Source organism: Sminthopsis crassicaudata, chromosome 2 (assembly GCF_048593235.1).
Source record: "Sminthopsis crassicaudata isolate SCR6 chromosome 2, ASM4859323v1, whole genome shotgun sequence".
NCBI classification, from domain to species: Eukaryota; Metazoa; Chordata; class Mammalia; order Dasyuromorphia; family Dasyuridae; genus Sminthopsis; species Sminthopsis crassicaudata.
The window spans coordinates 473339248-473361398 of record NC_133618.1 but is presented as its reverse complement, the minus strand read 5'-3'; the positions used below and the strand labels follow the sequence as shown (position 1 = coordinate 473361398).

At 41.4% G+C, this 22151-nt stretch overlaps 1 protein-coding gene across 1 annotated transcript in view; it reads left to right on the top strand.

The window, feature by feature from the left end:
* Positions 1–22151, top strand: part of CHST8 (carbohydrate sulfotransferase 8) — a 212218-nt gene that overhangs the window by 67551 nt on the left and 122516 nt on the right. Inside the window, exon 2 of the mRNA XM_074293217.1 lies at positions 5301–5525. Coding sequence (XP_074149318.1) covers positions 5417–5525 — 109 coding nt within the window. The 5' untranslated portion in view covers positions 5301–5416. The remainder of the gene's footprint in view (positions 1–5300; positions 5526–22151) is intronic.

Genomic DNA, 22151 nt, shown 5'->3' with positions numbered 1-22151 from the left:
CTAGGGCCTGAAGATTTATACTCACTGGAACATCTGGGTATTCTCTTGTCCCTTTTCTCTGTCTTTGAAATCTTTTAACCATTTTAGTTTGGTCACTCTCCATCCAAACTTCATTCTCCTTGGCAGAGAAAATAGATGCAAAATAAGAAGTAAGTAGCTCAATTTGCTGTCTTTTCTCATCATTCCCATCTACCTGGAAGAGGAGTTCTATTCTGCTTTGGTCTTCTCACCTTTGACATTTAAGACCTTTTTTTGTTTAGTGTTCATTGCTGATCACCTCTCACTCTGAAGTGTGGTGCCCTAATCTTGTTTCTACAGGACTATGTCACTGATCTGGGACTCCTGAAGTGGGGCACAATACCCCAAACACGTTCTGACCAGGGCAGATTACAGAAAGAAAGCAGTAGGTAGCTTGGTGGCACTATGGATAGAGTATTGGAACTGGTGTCAGAAACAGTTGAATTCAAATCCAGCCTTAGATGCCCACTAGCTGTGTGACACTGGGCAAGGCACTTGATTCCTGGTTATCTCAGTTTCCTCATCTGTAAAATGGAGATAATAATTGCATTTAGGGCAGCTAGTGCTCAGTGGATGGAATACCAGCCCTGGAGTCAGGAAATCCTGAGTTCAAATAGGGCCTTAGATACTTAACACACTTACTAACTGTGTGACCTCGGCAAGTCACCTAATCCCAAATGCCATACAAACCAACATAATAGCACTTACCTCTTAGGATGTTGCCATAAAACATTGCAAGAAAAAGCTCTGCAGACCTGAAACCTTGGAAAAATACTAGCTGTTATTATTAATGCAGCCTAAGATCTCATTAGTTTTTTGATAGCCATTTCATACTGATATCTCCTATAAAACTAGCAGTTGGTGCATACTAAGTTTGTGCTTTCATCTTTTCTGCATGTCATTCTAGAATCTAAATGGGCACCTTAGTTCCCTGTGCAAAAACATCTGTCACTTAAGTCAGATCTCGCTATTCTTTTTCATCAGAATTCCTTATGTTTGTGACCTTACAGTTTCATTCTTGTGAGATTCATTTCCCCTTTCAGGTGGATTTTACTCAGGGGGTCAAATTCAAAGGACCAAGTTTCAAGTCTTGGCTCTGCTAGGAAATTATTTACTCATCTTCAGCCTTAGTCTTCCCATATGGAAAATGGACAATAATTCCCATTCTCCTTTCCTTATATGATGGTTGATGAACCAAATAAGATAATGGATACAGAGAATTTTATAGTTATAAATCTCCCTCCATGTGTATGATTAATGTTGTTATTAAAGTAACTCTAATCAGTCAAGCAGGGTGGTGGAGCAGCTAAGCAGTACAGTAGGTAGAATGATAGAGCTGGAGAGGTCAGATCTAGCCTCAGATATTCATCAGCCCGAGTGACTGTGGACAAGTCATTTAAACTCAGTTTTCTGAGTGGTAAAATGGAGAACAGTATTCATTGATTTCCCATGGTGGTTGTGATGATCAAATGAGATGATAGTTATAAAGTGCTTTGCACATAAAACTCTATGGGAATGCTAGCTATTATTATTTTTATTATTAGTGTTCTCAAAAACAATCAATCAATCAATATCAATCCACAAGCATTTATTTACAGGGGATGCTGGAGCCAGCTCCTTCAGGCTCAAGGGCTGGTTGCTAATTTTTTGGTAGGAAATCAAGTCTTGATTTATTGCTTTGTTGATTGTGGAGTCTGAAGAAAATGTTGGAGAAAATATTAATAATGCAGATTTAACTTAAAAGAATATTCTACACACATACACTAACCCACCCCCACCCTACCTCATGCACATCCAGAGAATTGGTTGTTAAAAATTTACAACTCATCCTGAAAAGCATCTGCCAAGCATATGCCATATGCCAAGCATTGTGTTAGGCAATAGGGATATAAAGACAAAAAAATTACTCATCCTGGACCTCAGAGAGGTTACATTTTACAAGGTAGATGACATGTACACACATATAAATATACATATATGTATATATATATATATATATGTAAAATGCATGCAAAATAAATGCAAAGTAAGCAGGAGAAATTTGCCCTTATTCTTTCCCTAGGGAGGGACAAGGAGGGTAGTATTGTATAGGAAGGAGGAAAATAAGCATTTATTTTTGTGGGATTTTTTTTTGTTTTTTAGTATTTTATTTTTCCCCAGTTATATGTAAAAACATTTTTTAACATTTTTTTTATTAATTATAGTTTTTATTTACCAGATATATGCATGGGTAATTTTACAACATTGACAGTTGCCAAACCTTTTGTTCCAATTTTTCCCCTCCTTCCTCCCACCCCCCTCCTCCAGATGTCAGGTTGACCAATACGTGTTAAATATGTTAAAGTATAAATTAAATACAATGTACGTATACTTGTCCAAACAGTTAACATTCATTTTTAAAACTTTGAATTCCATATTCTTTCCCCTTCCCCATTAAGAATGCAAGCAATTCAATATAGGTTATACATGTGTAGTCATGCAAAACATTTCCATAATAGTCATGTTGTGAGAGAAAACACCGTCCAAAACAAAACCCTCAAGAAAAATAGTTTAAAAAAAAATTATATGCTCCAATTTGTATTCAGATGCCATCAGTTCTTTATCTGCATTTTTTCATCATAAGTCCCTCAGAATGAAACAAACATTTATTAAATACCTACTGTGTTCTAGGAAGTGGGCTAGAAGCTTTACAAATACAATCTCATTGGTTCCTCACAATAATCCTGCCAGGTCTTTGCTGTTATTATTCTTACTTTACAGATGAGGAAACTGAGGCAGACAAAAGTTAAGTGACTGCTCAAGATCACACAGATAGAAAATGTGTGGGATCAAATTTGAATTCAGGTCTACATGACTTCCTCTTTTGAGGAATAACTAAACAAATTATGAATGTAATGGAATATTATGGAGTTGTAAGAAATAAGTAATAGAAGAATTCAAATAAGCATGGGAAGATGCATGTGAACTGATCCAGGGAAGTAAGCAGAATCAAGAAAACAAGATATACAATGAACACAAAATTTTAGCAGAATGTACAAAACAAATGAAAGTAAATATTGGATGATTATAATGAACAAGTTTGCCCCCCTAGGAGAATCGAAAAAAACAAAACAAAACAATAACACAATTCCTTTCCTGTAAACACTCTGCTGTGCAACCTCTATAGCTGCTTCAGTAGTGAACAAAGTGCCAGATTTGGAGTCAAAGGGTTTGGTTTCAAATCCCAGATCTGTCTGTCACTTACTGGCTCTGCAATTCTGGAATATGCTTCTTTGTGCCTCAATTCCCTCATATATAAAATCAGGGGATTAGATGGAGGCTAGCATTCTTCCTGGCTCTAAATCTGTGATCTTTGACAGAGAATACAACTCTGGGTCTTTTATTTTAAAAATACATATTTTCCTGAGATGGGGATAAAAGAGGTTTAGATGTATGTATGTATGTATGTACATATCTATGTACATGCCATCTTTCTCTTTGGCAAAAGGTAGATTTGTTTATGAGAAGTTACAGTCAAAATGAAGAGGTACAATAGGCACCAGGATTAGTAAATATGAAATAGACTTGGGAGAGTATACAGTTAGCAAGGAAAGGGGTTTTAATAACTAACAATGGAAAAGACATGTTCCCCAGTGGAACTCATAATTAACCAGGACAAAGGGGATACTTCATGAGGTGGGAATATGCCCTTAATTGGCAGGCTAAATCTTAAAAGGGATACCCTAAAAAAGTTAGTTAACTCTAACAAGGAGAAAGACACCATGAGGCATGGTGAGAGGATAAGAGGAAAGATACCATGAGGAGGGAGAGAGGGAGGGAAGAAGGAAGAAGGAAGGAAGGAAGAAGGAAGGAAGGAAGGAAGGAAGGAAGGAAGGAAGGAAGGAAGGAAGGAAGGAAGGAAGGAAGGAAGGAAGGAAGGAAGGAAGGAAGGAAGGAAGGAAGGAAGGAAGGAAGGAAGAAGGGAGGGAGGGAGGGAGGGAGGGAGGAAAGAAAGAAAGAAAGAAAGAAAGAAAGAAAGAAAGAAAGAAAGAAAGAAAGAAAGAAAGAAAGAAAGAAAGAAAGAAAGAAAGAAAGAAAGAAAGAAAGAAAGAAAGAAAGAAAGAAAGAAAGAAAGAAAGAAAGAAAGAAAGAAAGAAAGAAAGAAAGAAAGAAAGAAAGAAAGAAAGAAAGAAAGAAAGAGAGGCAGAAAGTCATGGTGGGCAAATCTAAAAGGAATTAGCAAAAATGGTGGGCTATGGGCAGATTTATAGGAAAAATTTAAGCTTAAGAGGTTGATGTCTGATTGGATACAATATAGTGGGGTTACCTAAGACCTCCATAGAGGGCAGGCCTGTAAAGCTGAACTGATTCCCCTGCTGGCCTCAGGGAGTAATCTCATCAGGACTTCAGGCTTTCTCTGCCAATCCCACCTAGGGACCCAGGACCTCATCATTTCAGTCTATGAGTCTGACTCTTCATAAGCTCATTTAAGATACTAAAATGATTTGCATATTTTACAAATGAGGAAACTGAAATAATCAGCATTAAGTGACTTGTGTAGGGTCACACAGCTAGTAAGTACCTGAGCAAAATTTGAATTCAGGTGTTCCTGATCATCCAGGCCCAGCGTTCTGTCCACTGTACCACCTAGTAGTCTGGATATACTACATTTGTCTGTCTGTCTCTCTGCAAGTATAAGGGGGGAACAGGATCTGTCAAAGCTAGGAACCACAAACGGTCTCCTGAGAGTCCCTCTTGCATATCCTGGACCAGCCTGGTGGGCATTCAGTGTGCACTTAATTCCCATATATTCCCCTGAACACACTAATTTTCTCCAGGGAATGTGCCCAAATTTTAGAGTTCTTGGAGTGGGTGACTGGGTGCAAAGTTTTAGGCTAACTGTTGTGGCGTGTAGAACTATGTCCCCCTTGCCGTCAGAAGTTTAGATCTCAGGGTATCTCTTGTTAAGGTTCATGTGGTGCCTTAACAAGGGTAAAAACAAAAGCAGCGAGACAGCCCAGGACTTAGAGGATCTCTGAGAGATTGGCAGTGGAGAAGCTGACTCCCCAGTCCTCCTTCAGCAATGTCAAGGAGTCCCCTAGCTCCCCCTTATTGAACAATCACTCAGGAAGATTCCCCAGCTGTCCTACCCCTGGGGTGGCTGGAGATGGCTCATTAGCTCAGTCTGGGTTGCCTAATAAAGCAAACAATCCCCTTCATCTCCTGGGCAGCCTTGGATCAGGCCTTGTAGAACTTACAAAGCTGAGGTGGTTGAAGGTGTGGATGCATTTTAACCCTTCCAGGTGGCGTCGGGAGGAAGTAGCAACCAGGACGATGAGAGAGGAGCGCACAATGAGCTCAGGAGAGACTTTCTCCAAGTGAGACAGCCGCCTTCCAGACTGCCTCCAGCGTGAGAATTATGAGGCTGGTATTCATGTTCGCCTGCATTGTGCTGTTTGGGACAGCAGGACTTGTGGTCTTCATACACCTGCAAGATCCAGTGGAAATCATCCCCCAGCAGACACCAGGTTAGTGACCTTTATCTCCCCAGCTGGTGCTCACAAGTGCCTTCCACATCACAAGGTTTGTCCCTTCACAAGCCTCCCTTGATGCTATTCCAGGCCCCAGCACAGATTTCTCTTGGGACCCTGGATCCATGTTGGAGCATAGTATCTTAGCTCAGTGGAGAAGAACCATGGACTAGGGGTGAGACAGCCAGCAAGAAATAATGACTCCATTCATTTTGTTTGGGAATTCTTCCTTTCCCCTCAAAGAAATGGTACAGTTTGCAATGTTTGCAATGTTTGCAATAGGTAACTTCCCAAGTCCCTGTACCTAATTTTGAGGACTTTCAGAGCTCTTTATCCCCCTTGCCAATATATAATCCTATTAAAGAGTCCAAGAAATCACATGGCATAATAGAGAGAGAAAATCTCCTGTGTTCAAATCATACCTATGATGTATACTGGCTGGTTGTATGATCCTTGGCAACACAAACTTCGGAGTGTTCCAGGCATCTCTCTAGGATTATTAGTAGCAATAATCTGATAGATCCCCATTGGTAGGTGGAGGAGATCTCTATACCAGTGAAATCTATGCTCTAGATTTAAAAAATCAACAAGACAAGTTAAAGGTAGGCCAAATGGAAGGGATCATCTCCTAAAACCAGCGCATCCCAACACTTTGATATCCTGAGAGAATTGTAAATCAAGCCAAGAGACAATGTTTGACAAGCAAAGGTGTCTGCTGAACTAGGAGTCCATTAGTTTAGGCTGCTTGGAGCAGGATCCATCAACATTATTAATAGCTCCCTAGCCTCTTTCAGTTTAAGAAGATACTGTATGATAAATAGGATGTATTCTTCATCCTCTCCCTCTGAGTCTGTATCTTTAGGGACTCCACATGTCCTCAGACATGTTGAGAAGAAGAACTAGAATTATGGAGCAGACCTGTCTCAGATCCTGGAAAGATTTGTCCTTGACTCAGAGGCAGAAAGGAAACATCTTTGTGCCCTGGAAAGAAGTCAGAGGACTTACATTCAGTTCGTGTTAGTATCTGTGTGGTGTTGGAAGGTCAACACTTTGCTTGGTCTGTTTCCTTATCTTTAAGGGATTGGTCTAAATGATCTTTAAGCCATCTTCTGATTCAAAATTATGACCATATGAACCAAAAATAAGAAGCTTCTCATCCTGGACAATGATTCAGATGTGCTGCTGAGGTGTGATACCAACCATCCTACAGAAAGTAATACACACTTTTGTTGTAGAAGAAACATTTCTCCCGGCAGTTAGCTAGCACTGGCCTGCAGTCAGGAAGACCCATCTTCCTGAGTTCATATTTGCCTCAAACACTTATTAGCTGTATAGCCTTAGGCAAGTCACGGAATCCTGTCTTCCTCAGTTTCCTCATCTGTAAAATGAGCTGGAAAAGATACTCTAGTATATCTGCTAAGAAAACCTCAAATAGGATCATGAAGAGTCAAACATGACTGCAAAATGATTGAACAACAATCTTCTGAATTCATGTGGTGGATAACTGCTGCCAAATTTATTTATTTACCAAACAGAAATTATGAAGGCTTAAGGATCTAGGCTTTATTATTATGCTCAAGCATAGATTCAGATCTCAGAGAAAACCTAAATAATCATCAGAATTCTAATAAGGTTTCATACAGGAAAAGTTACATCAGAGTAACAATGCAATAATTCATTTACATATTACAATCTTGTACATTTCTCTTCTGTCATAAAAGTTAAGAAAAAGGTCCATAATCCCATACTAACTTCATTGTCATTAAAGTTGAACAATCTCAGTTAACAGTCATAATCTCATAGGCTCCCTAAGGAAACAAACTTCATAGTCAAAAAATAGGTAAATTAAATCAGGTTATAGATTAAACTACATAGAGGATTCACAATAGGCTGATTGTAGAAGAGGATTTACAGTCCCCAAGGAGACAGGAATAGTTGAGATTCTTCTGTCTTTTTATCTAAGGAATGTCTAAGACTAAGTAAATTTTCACATACCTTGGGACAGCTTTCAGTTAGGTGAGGTTAATGTTAGCCAAATTTGCAACTCTGAATTCCAAATAATTTTAAAAGATTCAAAAATTTCTATCAGGGTGTGATATTCACCAAACTCGTCAGTTTTCTCTACAGAAGTTAGTTCCTTTTGGGTTTAATTCAGCTTTCTCCAGCTGTTCCCCTTTATTAACACCTCCCCCCCATCAGCACTGGGTAATTTAGGAGAAGGTCAGCATAAGATCTTTTTTTGTCCTCCAGAATGACATTTTGGGTCATGACCCATATGGCTATGACCATAGTACCTAGGAAGAAGCAAGAAGAAAATATAGGTGCCTAAGAGGAAAGAGAGTTTTCTATAATCCAATTCTCCCCCTCCCATCCCCTATTTAGTTTAGTGAATAGAATTGTCCCAAATCTGAAAGTTTATAATGAAGGATGGGTAAGGGGTAGGAATAGGGCAGATTTAGTATGAATTAGTGTAAATTTGAATTGCAGAGAAACTATAAATCAATGCCACTTTATTGTTTTCAAGTGTGTACAATACTCTCAATAAGGTGAACCCGAAGAGTGTCCTAAGTAGTGGCCTATTGAGATCTGCTTTAATATGCAAACAAGATCAATTTGTAATTAGCATATTGATTGTATGCAAATAATACTTTTAAAAATTGCTTGAGACTGCTTGTTCTCTTAAGTTAAAAAAAAACCTCCCTTGACCTCAGTCTTTATATTGATATTGCAAAAGTAAACTTCAGCCCAGATTCTGTCTAAATTATCACAGATTTCAAATTAGTAGAACCCAAATTGAAGTTCTATGTAAATATTAATTACTAAATTAAATAATATTGCTATGAGACATCACATACCAGCCCAGGAGGTGAAAGAAATTAGTCTGAGGCACATTGGCATTTCAGGAGTGATAGGCAAAGTGGGCAGGGGGATCTCCCTGCTGTTCCCAATGACCCTTAGTGCTGTATGTCCTGCACACACAGCTTCTTTCTTCAAATCTGTCCACAAAAGACAGCCAGAGACTGGGAGATCCCACTTTCCCTTGAAGCAAGGAACCCCAAAGCTCCTTGTCTGTGGGTTCTCCTATAGAGAAAGGCAACTCTGTCCACAGGCACACAGAGTCCAGTTTACCCATTTTACAGATTAAGGAAACAGAGGCACAGAGAGATTAAAGTGACTTGCCCTAGATGGAGCAAATAGTCTAAGTTGCTTGGATGTTGTCACTTGCCACCTTTTGACTTTGGGATTTCAAGTAGAGAGCCCCTGCTTGCAGCTGAGAATTTCAGAGTGCTGGGGGCTTCCCTGGGAGAGAATCATGTCACCCCTGGCAAAGAGCCCGAGAGAGCCGTGCAAGGTATGCTCAGGGCTTCCTCCGCTCCCTGGCCAGGCAGGACTTCGGCTGCTACAAAGCTAGCCTTGGAGGAGCAGAGTTCTGGCAGAGTGTGGTGGCCAGCCGGGGATGCGCCCGGTCCGCCAGGGAAAACCCGGCCATAACACTTTAAGTAATGCTTACATTCCCTTCCCTGAGCAAAGCACTTCTGACAGTGGCTGTTTGTGTTGATTTGTTACTATTCATTTATTTTTGCCTTTGCTTCACACTGCACCCTAATTGTGATGCTGCACCGAGAAAGCAATATCAAAGTAATTTTCCACAACATTAGTTACAATTTTCTTCTGATCTTTCAAGTGAAACAATCCCATCCTGTTGGCTTCTGTGAGCATATAAGCCTTGATTACATTTATCTGTTGGGAACCAATGCTTACACAGTCTAGGTGTCCTGCATGGGAGCCGGTGGCCGGGTCTTCCTTCCGCCCGCTGACTGGCACATGGGAGCTCCCTACGTTTGCATAGATGCGGAGCGCAGCGCCTGCCAGACCACGAGAGAACACCGGAGCCGGTAGATTAGATGTAGCGGGGATTTGCCTGGTTCTTACTGCAGCAGTGACTTAGAGGGGAACGGGCACTTTGGGGACCTTTGTGTGAGGGCTTGGTTGAGGCTGGCCAGAGAGCAACAAAGAGCCGAGGAGAAAGTACCCATGAATCCTTTGTTGGTTAAAAAGCTTGTGATGAATGAAGAAGCTGGGCATTTTATACATAGGGTGTCAGAGATGAAAGGGATTTAAGAGATTGTCCAGTCCAGTGAAAGGCTCCCTGCCATGGTTTTCCAAAGGATGGCTTTACTCTGAGCCATATTAGCCCACAGCCACTGATGGGAGAAATTAGCCTCCGTAATTCAAATGCTAGCTTATTTCACTTATAGTTTTGTCAATCAGATTAAATTTTCAATGGAAAACACTACTGACAGATTTATTTGTTTATTTATTTCTGGTAAAGACTTCTTTTTTGAAAGAAAAACAAACAAATCCTTCTGCCAAAAAAAGGGAAGTAATCACTTCCTAACTTATCAGTATTCTAAATTCAGGTATTTATATATCAATCAGTTCTTGAAGTTGTCTACAAAAGCAGGGAAGGGAGGGGTTGCAGTCTAGATGAAAGGGAGTTCCTTGTACTAATGAAATCACGTATCCTTGGAAATACTAAATCATCTAATCAGTAACTTTTCTTGAGCATCTTCCAACAATTCTGTGTTTAGCTACGCTCTGGAGGAGACACAGGCCTTGCTCTGAGGTGTCCATAATCTGGATGAGGAGACACGAACTACTCACTAAGGAAACCGCTTCAGAGAGTGTATAATTAATAAAATGTTCATGGTCAGAGGAGAAAGGCTATAGAGTTCAGGGAAGGGAGAGAGTGAAGTGTACTGTCTAAATTAAATTTTTGTAAATTGAATCCTATTTTAAATGCATTAGGGAGGCAACTATCCAAAGGAACTCTGTGGAAGCTTTGTATAATGTGAATACTTTAAACCTAATAGAGCTCTTTTATAGGATTCTAGATTGAGAGCTCCAAGGGACCTTATTTCCAGTCCAGTCCCCTCATTTTACAAATGAGGAAACTAAGGTCCTGAAAAGTTTCATGGCTTGTCCATGGTCACATAAGTGATAAGGGGAAGAAGAAGGAAGGATTTAGAACCAGAATATCTGATGCCAAATCCAGTGTCCTTTAATTTCTATATAATGGGTTTTCCTGAAGCCGGGCTTTTTTTTTTGTTTCAGCTTACAGAAATAGTTTACCTCTCTGATTCCCAGAGCCTTTCTCTTCTTTTGTGACAGAAGGTGCTAGGAAGGCTCAAGGACTGAAGATTCTTGGTCAGGGCTGAGATGCTCAAGGATGCCAGCCATAGCCTCTCAGTCAAGCATGTGTAGTTGGTGGACAATGCATTTAGTGCTTGCTGTGCCCTGGGAGATCTCCAGAACAGCATCCTTTGGCATAGCCCTGTCCCTTTGGGGATGTTCTGTTCATTCATTCCTCCTCTCTCCCAGTAGCCCCAGTTCTCCGCACCATCACCGGCGGCAGGCCCTGTCACAGAGCCTCCTCCTTCCCTGCTCCTTCTCTGGAAGTAGGTGCCACATGCCAGAGGGGGGCTGATTACTCCAGGCCCCCGGGGCCCCCAGGGTGCTTTTGGGCTGAAGCAGCACAGCTGCCCTCGGGCAGGGGACCTGTAATAGAGATGCACCATTCTCCCTGCCCTTCCCTTTTCTTTAATTCCTCATTCCGGACACACGCACATCTTGTTACCTAGAAGACTCTGTGTCCCGGTGCCGTGATTTCCATAATGCAGCTCCACTGTGACTCCCATTACCAATGCCAAGGTTACCACCCTGACCTTTCCCATCACCTGTGCGGCCAGAACACGACTCTGGTCGTGCAATTAGGAGAAATGGCACCTGCCCCTCCCCTCCTCCGCGGCTCGTTGTGCAGCTGTTCTAGGCAGCAGTGTCATGGCCCCCGTGCCAGATGGGAACTGCTTCTTAGAACCAGAAAGAAGGCCTTGGTCAGTTAGCACTGAGGTTTGTCCATTTAGGGATGTGTGCCGGGAGGAGTTGTGGTGCATTCCAGCTTGGGACCCTGATAAAGCCTCCTCCCAACCAGAAGAGGCTCCCCTGGTGATACCTCAGGAAAAGCAGGAACTCTTTCTAGGATCAAATGATGGCATTCGTGAGGGCTTCTCTTTATCCTTAGGACCTTCAAGGGGGAGCACAACTTTTAAGGACATTTAATTTGCTTTGGGGAGATCGCTTCTGGGCTAAGAAGACCCATCTTTCATTCATTTAGCAAACATTTACTGAGCCATCACTTTGTGCTCCGCCCTTCACAAGGCACTGTAAGGAACTCAAATAATATTAACAATAAAAATGACATCTCACTTTTCCGTATAGTTCCATGGCTTACAAATTGCTGTAAGGTCCCTACAAGTCATGGGTCCTAGAATTAGAGCTAACTACTCTGGGGGTCACCTAATCACACCCCTCGTTTTACAGATGAGGAAACTGACATTTGGCCAAAGTCCCACAGATCCTGTCAGATAGCCAAAGTCTTCTGTCCCGATACGATTCAAAGAAGCCTTGATGTAGAAGCAAAGGCCCATGTTCACATGCTGACTGTGCCCCTTGCCATCTGGCTGACCTCAGACTCAAGATGCTTCATTCCTTTTGGCTCCAGTTCCTGTAAAATAAGGAGATTAAGCCAGATGAATCCTGAGATTCCTTCTAGCCTTTGCTTTGTAATACGCCCTAATTCTTAGTCTAGTAAGGAAGAGAAGACAAATACTAAAATAACTAGGACATAAAATGGTACAGCTAAGTGGAGCAGTTGGTGGAGCACTGGGTCTGGAGTCAGGAAGACCTGAGTTCAAATGTGACCCTAGATGCTTTCTGAGCAAGTCCCCTCAGTTTGCTTCAGTTTCCTCAACAGTAAAATGAGCTGGAGAAAAAAATGGCAAAGTATTCCAATATGTCTGTGAAGAAAAGCCCATAAAAAACAGAAATGACTTAGCAACAAAAACTTAAAATGGTGAGCTGTAATTGAACAAGAGAAGTAGAAGGTACTCTGGGTTTCAGAGAAGGGAATAGTACCTGTAGAAGCACTGATACATTTCAAATTCCTACTGTTTCCCAAGAGTGAATGACTTGAGAATGAATCCCCAGTCCCTTGTTTGAAGGAGTTCCTTAAGGAGAACCTTGCATGGCCTATCTGGAAGACCCTGGACTCTGAGTAGTCACAGAGAACCCAATACTTGAAGTTTTCTAAAGACCTAAAACATGTTGTGTTATGTCCCCACGAAGCAGTGAGAAATTCCATTGTCATGTCTTTGTCCTGGCCCACATAGAACATTAAGCATTTTGACTGGCGACCACTTTTGCAGCCAGCACAGCTTCAGCCCTTCTTTCCATCTCGTATATGGGGAGCTGAAAGGTTAAGGGTAGGAACTGCCCAGTGAGGGGGCCAAGGGAATAGTTACTGTGTCCTTGATTATAGTTACCCTTCTCACTCTCTGCCTGGGAGACACAAATGACCTGTGAGAGACAATTAGGGAACAGTACCATATACTGTATAATTGAAAAATAAGAGGACACAGTGCAGACTTTCAGATGCAGAAGTTCTGAAGAGGAGGGAGTTCACCAAGGGCTGGAGTAATCAAGGAAGGCTTCATGGAGGGGCTGCATCAAGCCAGACCTTGAAAGCAGGTTTGTTACTAGTTTGTGAAAGTTATGAGTGGAGTTGAGAGGAGCAGGGTTTTGTGAGCTTTCAAATCTCAGTTTCCTTATCTGTAAAATAATGGGGTTGGACTAGATGACCTCTTGGATAGCTACAGGAGGACTCTGGCCCCTAAGGAAAATTCTAGGTTTTTGGGTGAAGTTTTCTCCTTCAGTGGGTGGGTTCATTGCAGCAGAAACAGCAGAGAATGGATACAGAAAAGGCCTATCTTTATTGTTTTGGGTTCCTCTAGAGCCCATTCTGGCTCTCTATAGTACCCTCAGTTTTAGCTGATTCTGGGTCTCTCTCAGTCAGTCAGTCTTTCTTTCTGCCTGGATCTTATCCCTTTTCTGTCTGCCTGATTCTCAGTCCGTTCCTGTAGCTTTTTTGCTTGTTCTTTCTGCCCTGCTTATTTCTAGACCTCTCTGTCTGGGGGGCTCCTGGCTCTCACCTTCTTTCTTGACCAACTCCTTCTGTCAACCTGAATCTGCCTTTGTGTCCTTCTCTGTCATCTGTCCATCTCCTTGTCTACCTCACCCTGTCCATTTCTGTCCTCCCCCGCTCCGCTTTGTCTGCCTCCCGTCATTAATGCCAGGTCTCACCACTACCCTCTTCCTGGATTCTGAAATCTTGGTGCTTCCCGTGGGGGTTTCTTGGGAGGCTTCCTTCTCGAATGCACTTAGTTTTATTCTCAGCTAAACTCTATATTAAAATCCTTCCTTCTTCTGCTCAGATTGGGAGTCCATGGGGGTCCCTGACTTCTGATACGCCTGAAATTATCTCTGAATCTGGGCACTGAAATTCTGGGGTTGGGTATTACAGCGTGTCCTTCCAGTTCCCCTTCATCCTTCTGGTGTTTGCTGAGAACAGGAGCTCTCTGTATTCCCAGAGCTTTGTGGGCGTCTGTCAGGACACACAGTCCTGTTCAATTCCCCTGGCTGTCTTGCCCTGCTTTGCCCGTATCCAGGAAGGACTTGTTTCCTCAGCGTATGTATTTGTTTGGTGAACATCCTTGGCTTATTCTGCTTGTATTGTTGTCTTGGTTTTTAAACTCCAGGAAGGCCCAGATCATACCCATTTAATTCCAGACAGGTGCATTTTCCTTTGATTTTCTTGATAAAGAAGTTGATAGTATCTTGATGATGATGATGATGATGATGATGATGATGATGATGATGATGACAATGAATACATAGAAAGACTCTGAGGTCCTGGGCTCAGTGAAAAATGCAGAATTCTCTTTCCCTGCAAGAAGCAACTTTGCAGGGCCAAAGTAAGAGAGGCAGCAGTGATTGCTGCTTGCTGGGCTTTCCAGTCCTGGCCCATCGCTCTTGGTTTGGCCGCCCGCCTGCCTGCCTGTGGGGCTCCTACTTGAATCTGGGAGCAAGATGTGTCAGCTCATAAATCCATACGTCTTCCTGAGGGCCAAGAGAACGTGTCCCCTTCAGTTATCAAAGTCTGATTTGCCGTCCCAGAGTTCAGTGGGTTTTATTAAGATTCTCTTGAACCTCATATTCCAGAAACCATTTTTAACTCAGGTTTGCAGAACATCATCTATATTTCTTTTAAAAACTTCCGCAGCTGACACATGCTTGTTGTGACTGTGGCGATCAGAAGTGACATGTAATTGCAGTGATGTGTTCTTTTAAGTAGCTGGCAATCTATCAGGGGCGAGAACAATATTACACACGCGTGTCAGAATCCAAAGCTGCTTTTTCTGAAATCATGTTCTTAAGCCATGGGTGTAGAGCTTCTCACATACCCCCCATCTCACAGATCTCTCTTTACCTCCTTGAATGTCTTCCCTTCCATATATACTTAGGGACTGTGAAGAGGGAACATGTTTGGGTAGGTTTTGTATTTTTCCTCACATATCACCTTCACATCCCATTTCCTTTTAAAATTATTTCTTTCTACCTCTGATCCAAAGGGCTGGCTCATCCTGGGTGCCTGCTTGGGTATTATGGAGGGGAGTTTAGAGGGAGGACTCTCTGCAATAGTGGCTATAGGCTAATGTAATTTCCCTGCTCCGGAAACTTCAACGGCTCCCTATTGCCTCTAAGGTAAAATATAACCTTCTCGGCTTGCTAGTTAGAGCTCTGTTCCAACTCCAGCCTACCTTTCTGGAGTTAGTACACATGATTCTGCTTGCATGCATCTATATTCCAGCCACCCTGACCTACTTGTTTTTCCTACTGCACAGCATTCCATCAGTCTGTTTCTCTCCCCCCCCCCCGCCCCCCGCATAAGACACTGAGTCCTCATTTCTGCCTCTTAGAATCCCCAGCTTCCTTCAAGATTTAGCTTACATGCTACTTCCAATGGGAAGCCTTTATTGATTGCTTTTATTACAAGTGTTCCATCTCAGATTATTTAGGGTTCTAGTAGAATGCAATCTCTTAGAAGGGAGAGATGATTTTTTTCTTTGCATTTGCAAAATCTAGCACAGCACCTTGCGCATAAATAAATCTACTTTTTTGCCAAAGAAAATGGCCATTGTGAATTCTTCATATGACCGAACCCCAGCTTTTGGTGCCTCCCATCATCTGGTGTCTGCCGGCTAGCCCTAAAGCTTTCCATTTCAGAAACCCACTTTGAGGTGGACATTTTGTGACAACCACACCAAGCTCACAGAGCAAGTCACTTCCATTCTGGGTCTCAGGTAATATTTATTAAATTGAGTGGGATTAGATAAGGCCGGCTGGAGAGGCTGGTAGAGGCCTCTGAACAGGCATAAGAAATCAGGAGCAATAGGTAGCTGTTCCTGACCTTATACTTAACTTCTTAGAATGGAATGAACAGAGAGGGGTTTGCTGGAGCCAGCCAGGACTGGCTGTAAGCCTTGTTAAATTTTCTGTGCCAGCATTTATACCTCTGAAATTGGCAAGCTGCTACAAATCAGGGCTTGATTTATTGTTTTGTTGATTGTCTAGACTTAAGAAAGTGATAGAGAAAATCTTAATAATGCAGATTAAATTTAAAGTGTATTGTGAGTACCTTTTTTCCCCCAGAGATCAGATTGTTAAAACAATTACCAGTGTACCACTAAATAAACCCAGGAAAGACCAAAAATGGAATCATGGCCAGAGGCCACTGATAATCCAACATGGACAGAAATGGGCTTCTACCCTCAGGGGCTCTCTTGAAGGCACAGTAGGTGATGAAGTCCTGAATGGTGGGTGTGTTGGACAGAGAGAAACTGAAGAATTGATCCCTGAGGCGGACAGGATAGCTATCAGTTCAGTTCTGTGGTCCCAGGCTCTGGGAAGGTCCTCCTGTCAGAGATCCAAGTTATGTCAAACCCTCGAGGCCCACTTTTGCAGGGGTCTTGTGCAGCCTCCCCTTGCCATGTCCTGTCAGAAATCCCAGTCATGTCCCTGAGGTTATTTCCTATAATATCTACTTATGGTCCACGCCGTACTTGGGTCAGTCTGCCCTCATGGTGTCTTTCTCCACATGTTTCCCCACCATGCCTAGTAGTGTCTCTCCTGACCCCACTTTTTCTCCTACCTAGCTAACTCTTATGGGGTTCAAGTGCCTTTCAGGATTTGGCCTGCCAGCTAAGGGCACATCCCAACCTCATGGAGTGTTTCCTTTCTCCTGGTAAATGGCAGGTTCTACAAGGGAATCATTCATTAATTATTAATTCCCCTTTCTAATGCTTTCTCCAACTCTATTCATATTTACCATTCTTGGTGTTATTGTATCTCTTCATTTTGTCTGTAACCTATTCCCCTAAATAAATCTACTTTTTGCCAAAGAAAATGGCCATTGTGAATACATAACCGAACCCTAATTTCTGGTGCCTATCATCATCTGGTGTCTACATCAGCCCCATCAGTGAAAACTTTCCACTTCAGAGAAGCCCGCTTTGTCCAAAAGGGCATTTTGTGACAACCACCGAAGAGCCAGTCACTTCCATTCTGGCTCTCAGCTTTTTCATCAATGGAGTTAATGGATTGGACTAAATAACCTGTAAGCTCCCTATCTTCTCTAAATGTAAAATCATATGACATGGGTCTCTGGGTTACAGCTTATTCTATCCCATCTTATGCCAAAGATTTCCTTGACTGATTTATTCTTGAGACAAGATTTCCCAGCCTACCAAGGGAGGAACTCAAGCATTTCTCCCATTCTGAAGAATGGTACTAGAATAGCCAAGTGATGTTGTCCTGTGGTATCCAAGATGGGATTTGTCCAAATGATGACTCCCTTAACTTAACACATCATCTCTATACATTACTCTGCCCGTATTGGGAAGTCAGCAATTTGGACTCTTTCTTCCCTTAGAAAAACATCCTCAGAGACTATTTGTAGGAGCCCAGCTTTGCTTCAGTGCATTATAATCCACTAAATGAAAAATAATGAGCATGTAGGAACTAATAACGGGAAACGCCTAATTAAATTAGGAAACAGGCATCACATTTCTGTAATCTGAAAATAGATATTAATAGAATATGGTCCCAGAATTATTATGCTAAAATTTCCTAAGGGTGGCAAAATTAAAGAGAAAGAATAGAAAGAAAATGTGATTATCATATCTAGTAGGAGCGGCTATTGTATTTAAAGGAACTGGGCTAGAATGAGAAAAAATAGGCAAAATATTTCTAGATAGGTAAAAAAGTCATTAAATGTCTATTAGCATGAAACTGAAGGGGGAAGAGACAGTTATTTCAGGCTTGGCCCCTGCTCTCACCTCCTTCTGGGGTGGTACTAGTTAAATTACATATCCTGTGTCTTCTGATTTAATTCTATTGTTTTCTCTAAAGGCAAGAGATTCATTTCTTAATTGATGCTCAGTGGAGATAAAATTGCTGCAGTCCAATTTAATGAACCAAGAAACAGAAAGCTACCTTTGGCTACTTCCAGTACCCTGCCAAGTCCCTGTCTACACTGTCAAGTTTCAGCTGATAAAAATCCATAACAAAAGACATCTTCTGAAATTACACCCCTTCCTGGAAAATGGGGCCCTGCTTGTTTGCTCCGAATTGAGGCTGAGGGGTAGCAGGAGGATGGATGAGGATGAAGGCTGCCAGCACCCAACCTGTCCTTTCTCAAATCCCTGGTTTCAAGTTGTCTCAACAGCAGTGAATTGTTCCTCAAATCTCTTTCCCCCTCTGAGATGAATTGTTCGCTATTCTCCATGTGCTATGCTTGTGCCAAAGCCAGATCCCATTTCGGATGTGAAGTAATCAGGTCCCTGCTTGCCTGATTTTGCTGAATGACTGAGTGAATGAAGGAACCCCGGAGCCCTGGGGAGAAGGATGCTGGATTTCTGAGATGCTTTCCTGAATGCATTGCCTTCTTCCCCTTCCCACCACCCACTTCCAGCCAGGTCTCCCTGATTGCTGCCCTGCCCACTTCCTATGGTGAGGGGCAATTAGCAAGTGTTAAGAGCAGAGACCAATTAAAATAACTAGGACTGATTTATATGAGGTCTAATTAGCATGAACTCCTTAAACTGTAATTTGAAATGAGACTCTTTATTTTTTAACTAAGATGACTTTTCACCTAGGTGTCTATCTCCATCAATGGAGCCCTGATTCTGGGCGCCAGGAAGGGCACAGTACCACTCAGGCTTTAGTCATGATACTCCAATTAGCAGCAGCTCCTGTAATGGCCCTCCTTCTCTCCAGATCTCCAAGGTGACTTTCCCAGGGAAGTGAGGTTCTTCCTTTCCGTTCAATTTGACAAACATTTCAATTTAACTTCCTTAGTTATCTAATCAATCTTATCAAATTCTCGACATCAGTCTTCTCAAGTTCCCCATCTCTTATCCGACAGCGGATTTCTGAATATTTGCGATATTCTTTTGCTACCTCAACTTATAACCTCCATAGCCACCCAATCCTTACCTTTTCCCTTCCAAAACTCTGCTTCACCAAATTCTGTTCCCTCAAGTTTTTGTCTTCCCTTTCCAAAATCAATATTAGGTTATAAGTAGGAGCAATGATAGAAATTGCAACAGGCAAAAATTTTTACTTTTAGAGAGGAAAACTTCCTAACAAGAGCTATCCAAAAGTGGAATGGGCTTTCTTTTAAAATTTAATTTAATTTTTATTTTAATAGCTTATTATTTTCAAAATACATGCAAAGAGTTTTCAACATTCACCCTTGCAAAACCTTATGTTCCAATTTTTCCCCTCCTTTCCCCTCATCCCCTTCCTTAGAAGTCCAATATATGTTAAACATGTGCAGTTTTTCTATACATATTTCTACATCTATCATGCACAAGAAAAATCAGATCAAAAAGGGGGGAAAGTGAGAAAGAAAAAAAGCAAACAAACAACAGGGCAAAATGCTATGTTGTGATCCATATTCAGTCCTCTCTCTGGATGCAGATGGCTTTCTCCATCACAAGTCTATTGCAACTGGCCTGAATCATCTCATTGTTGAAAAGAGCCACATCCATCAGACTTGATCATCACATTGTTGCCATGTACAATGCTCTTTTGGTTCTGCTCACTTCACTCAGCATCAGTTCATGTAAATCTTCCCAGGCCTCTCTGAAATCATCCAGTTGATCATTTCTTATAGAACAATTACAACCTATTACATTCATATACCATAACTTATTCAATCATTCTCTAATTGATGAGCATTCATTCAATTTCTAGTTTCTTACCACTACAAAGGCTGCTACAGACATTTTTGCAGATGTAGATCCCATTTTTATGATCTCTTTGGGATACAGATCCAGTAGAGACACTGCTAGATCAAAGGTCATGCACAGTTTCTTAAAAGAATCATAGCATCATAGGTTTAGAACTTGCAGATGATGTGTCAGAGCCAAGGTTCCACTCAGAACTGCATACCTAGATAAGGAATATGAAGAAATAAAGCCTTGTTCCTTATTTGTCTTCTGCAAAAAACCCATCCTGTCTGATTGACAGTACCTTGCTAAAAGACATCCCGTCTCCTTATCTGGATGAAAAGACATATTCGCTCCTTTTTATATCTCTTTTATAATTTACAGCCTTGTAGGCTGTTAGCCTGCTAGCTAAGCCTAAAATTTTCAATATATCAAAGCCCTCCCAAACTATTTCTAATTTGCTAGATTTCCTTTAGAGACTAGCCCGTCAGCTATGGCATAAATAAACTCTTTTGTGACTTTAAGAGAATCTCTTTGAATTCTTTTAAACTATGAACCATGATTTTCACACACTTCAGAGGAACCTTTGAGGCTATTGAGTCTAGCTCTCTTATTTTGCAGATGAGGAAACTGAAATTAAATGACCTTATGAGGTGAGATTTTTAACTTTGTCTTGTCATTGTTCTGTCCACTCCATCTGTGGTTTTGTAGCAGAAAATGATCACTTGTTTTGTCTATTGTAGACTCTTTTCCCAGGTATGTACATTGGGATCTCTTCTGGCTCTTAAAATTGTGTGTGGTTTTGTGCTAGGGAATAGAGACCCTAAAAATCTAAAGACCTTAGTGCTAATCCTAGATGTGCCCAAATACACTGTGAACTTGGGCAAGGTCATTAAATGAACCAATTAAACAGCCTACTTATTATTCTCATCCTTAGCAGGCTATCTAGCCCCCACACCTATAGGATTTCTCTTTTTAGTTAGTTGAGAAGCTGGGTATCCAGTGCAAAGATCAATGGCTTGTGAGTCAATGGAATTAATTTCCTTTAAAAATTTTTTTTATTTTTGTTTTTTTTAATTTATTTTTAATACACATTGCTTTATGAATCATATTGGGAGAGAAAAAAATCAGAGCAAAAGGGAAAAACCATGAGAGAGAAAAAAAAAAGAAATGACCACAGTATGTGTTGATTTACATTCAATCTCCATATTTCTTTTTCTGGATGCAGTTAGCATTTTCTGTCCAAAGTCTAATGGGATTGCTTTGGATCACTGAACCACTGAGAAGAAATAAGTCTTTCATAGCTGATCATTGCACATTCTTGCTGTTATTGTGTACAATCTATTCCTAATCCTGCTTGTTCAGAAGAACTAATTTCTAAATACTTAATGTTTGGCTTTCAAAAAAAATAATTTCACATCTCTGGGCCTCGGTTGGACAAGATAGCTTTTATGCTGTTCCAACTCTAAATTCATGGCCCTATGTCCTCTTGTCTCCAGGAATCCATAGCTTCAGTTCAAAGTTCAGGTCCTCTCCAACATGAGGTTTTTGGAGTTTTTTTTTTCAGATTCCCTAAGTGTAGATGTTCATCTCTGAAAAGCATATATTTTATATACATAGCAAATCCACACATACTTGTGTATATGCTATCTTCCCACCTACACCCCTAATAAAATAAGTTCCCAAAGAACAGAAACTGGTCATTCAAGGCAACTACATGATGAAATGGAACCTGGAGCCAGGAAGTCCTAAGTTTGATACTTAATATTTGCACAATCCTGGTTCAGTTCCAACTCTCAGCCTCAGTTTCTTTATCTGTATGAAAATTATAACAGCACCTACCTTCCAGGGATGCGTGAAGATCAAATCAGATAACACAAATACCAGCTGTTTGCATTTTTTTGGCTTTGTATTCTCAGTGTCTAGCTTGGTGCTGGCTTATTGTAGTTGCTTAATAATTATTTGATTGAACGAATGGATGTGTGAATAAATACTAATTATTGTGTTTTTCTTTGACCTGCCCTGTCTTTTCCCATCTTGTCCTGTGCACCTCTTCTGGCTGCTATGAAGATGACAAAGGATAATGTGTATGAAATCACTTAGAACCTTGTAAAGGGCTTTGCAGGTTGAAGGGATTGTTGTCATCATCAAGCAGGGCCTCCTGGTAGTCAGAACTCTTGGGTGCATTCCAGCTTCTTCCCGAATCTGGGGCTTTTCTTCCTTCCTTTCTACCACCCCACCTTCACTCTACACCTTCATCCTTCTTGGGGAAGGTCCATCCTCCAGCTCTTTTCTGAAAACCATTAAAACAAATCTGGAAAGGAAAGAAAAATCCCCTGGGGAAAGAACACACATTTCACTGTTGAAAGTGCAGGTTTAAAAAATGCACAAACTGCAGGGAGGGAGAGCTGGGCTTCCTGGTTCCAAAGTGGCT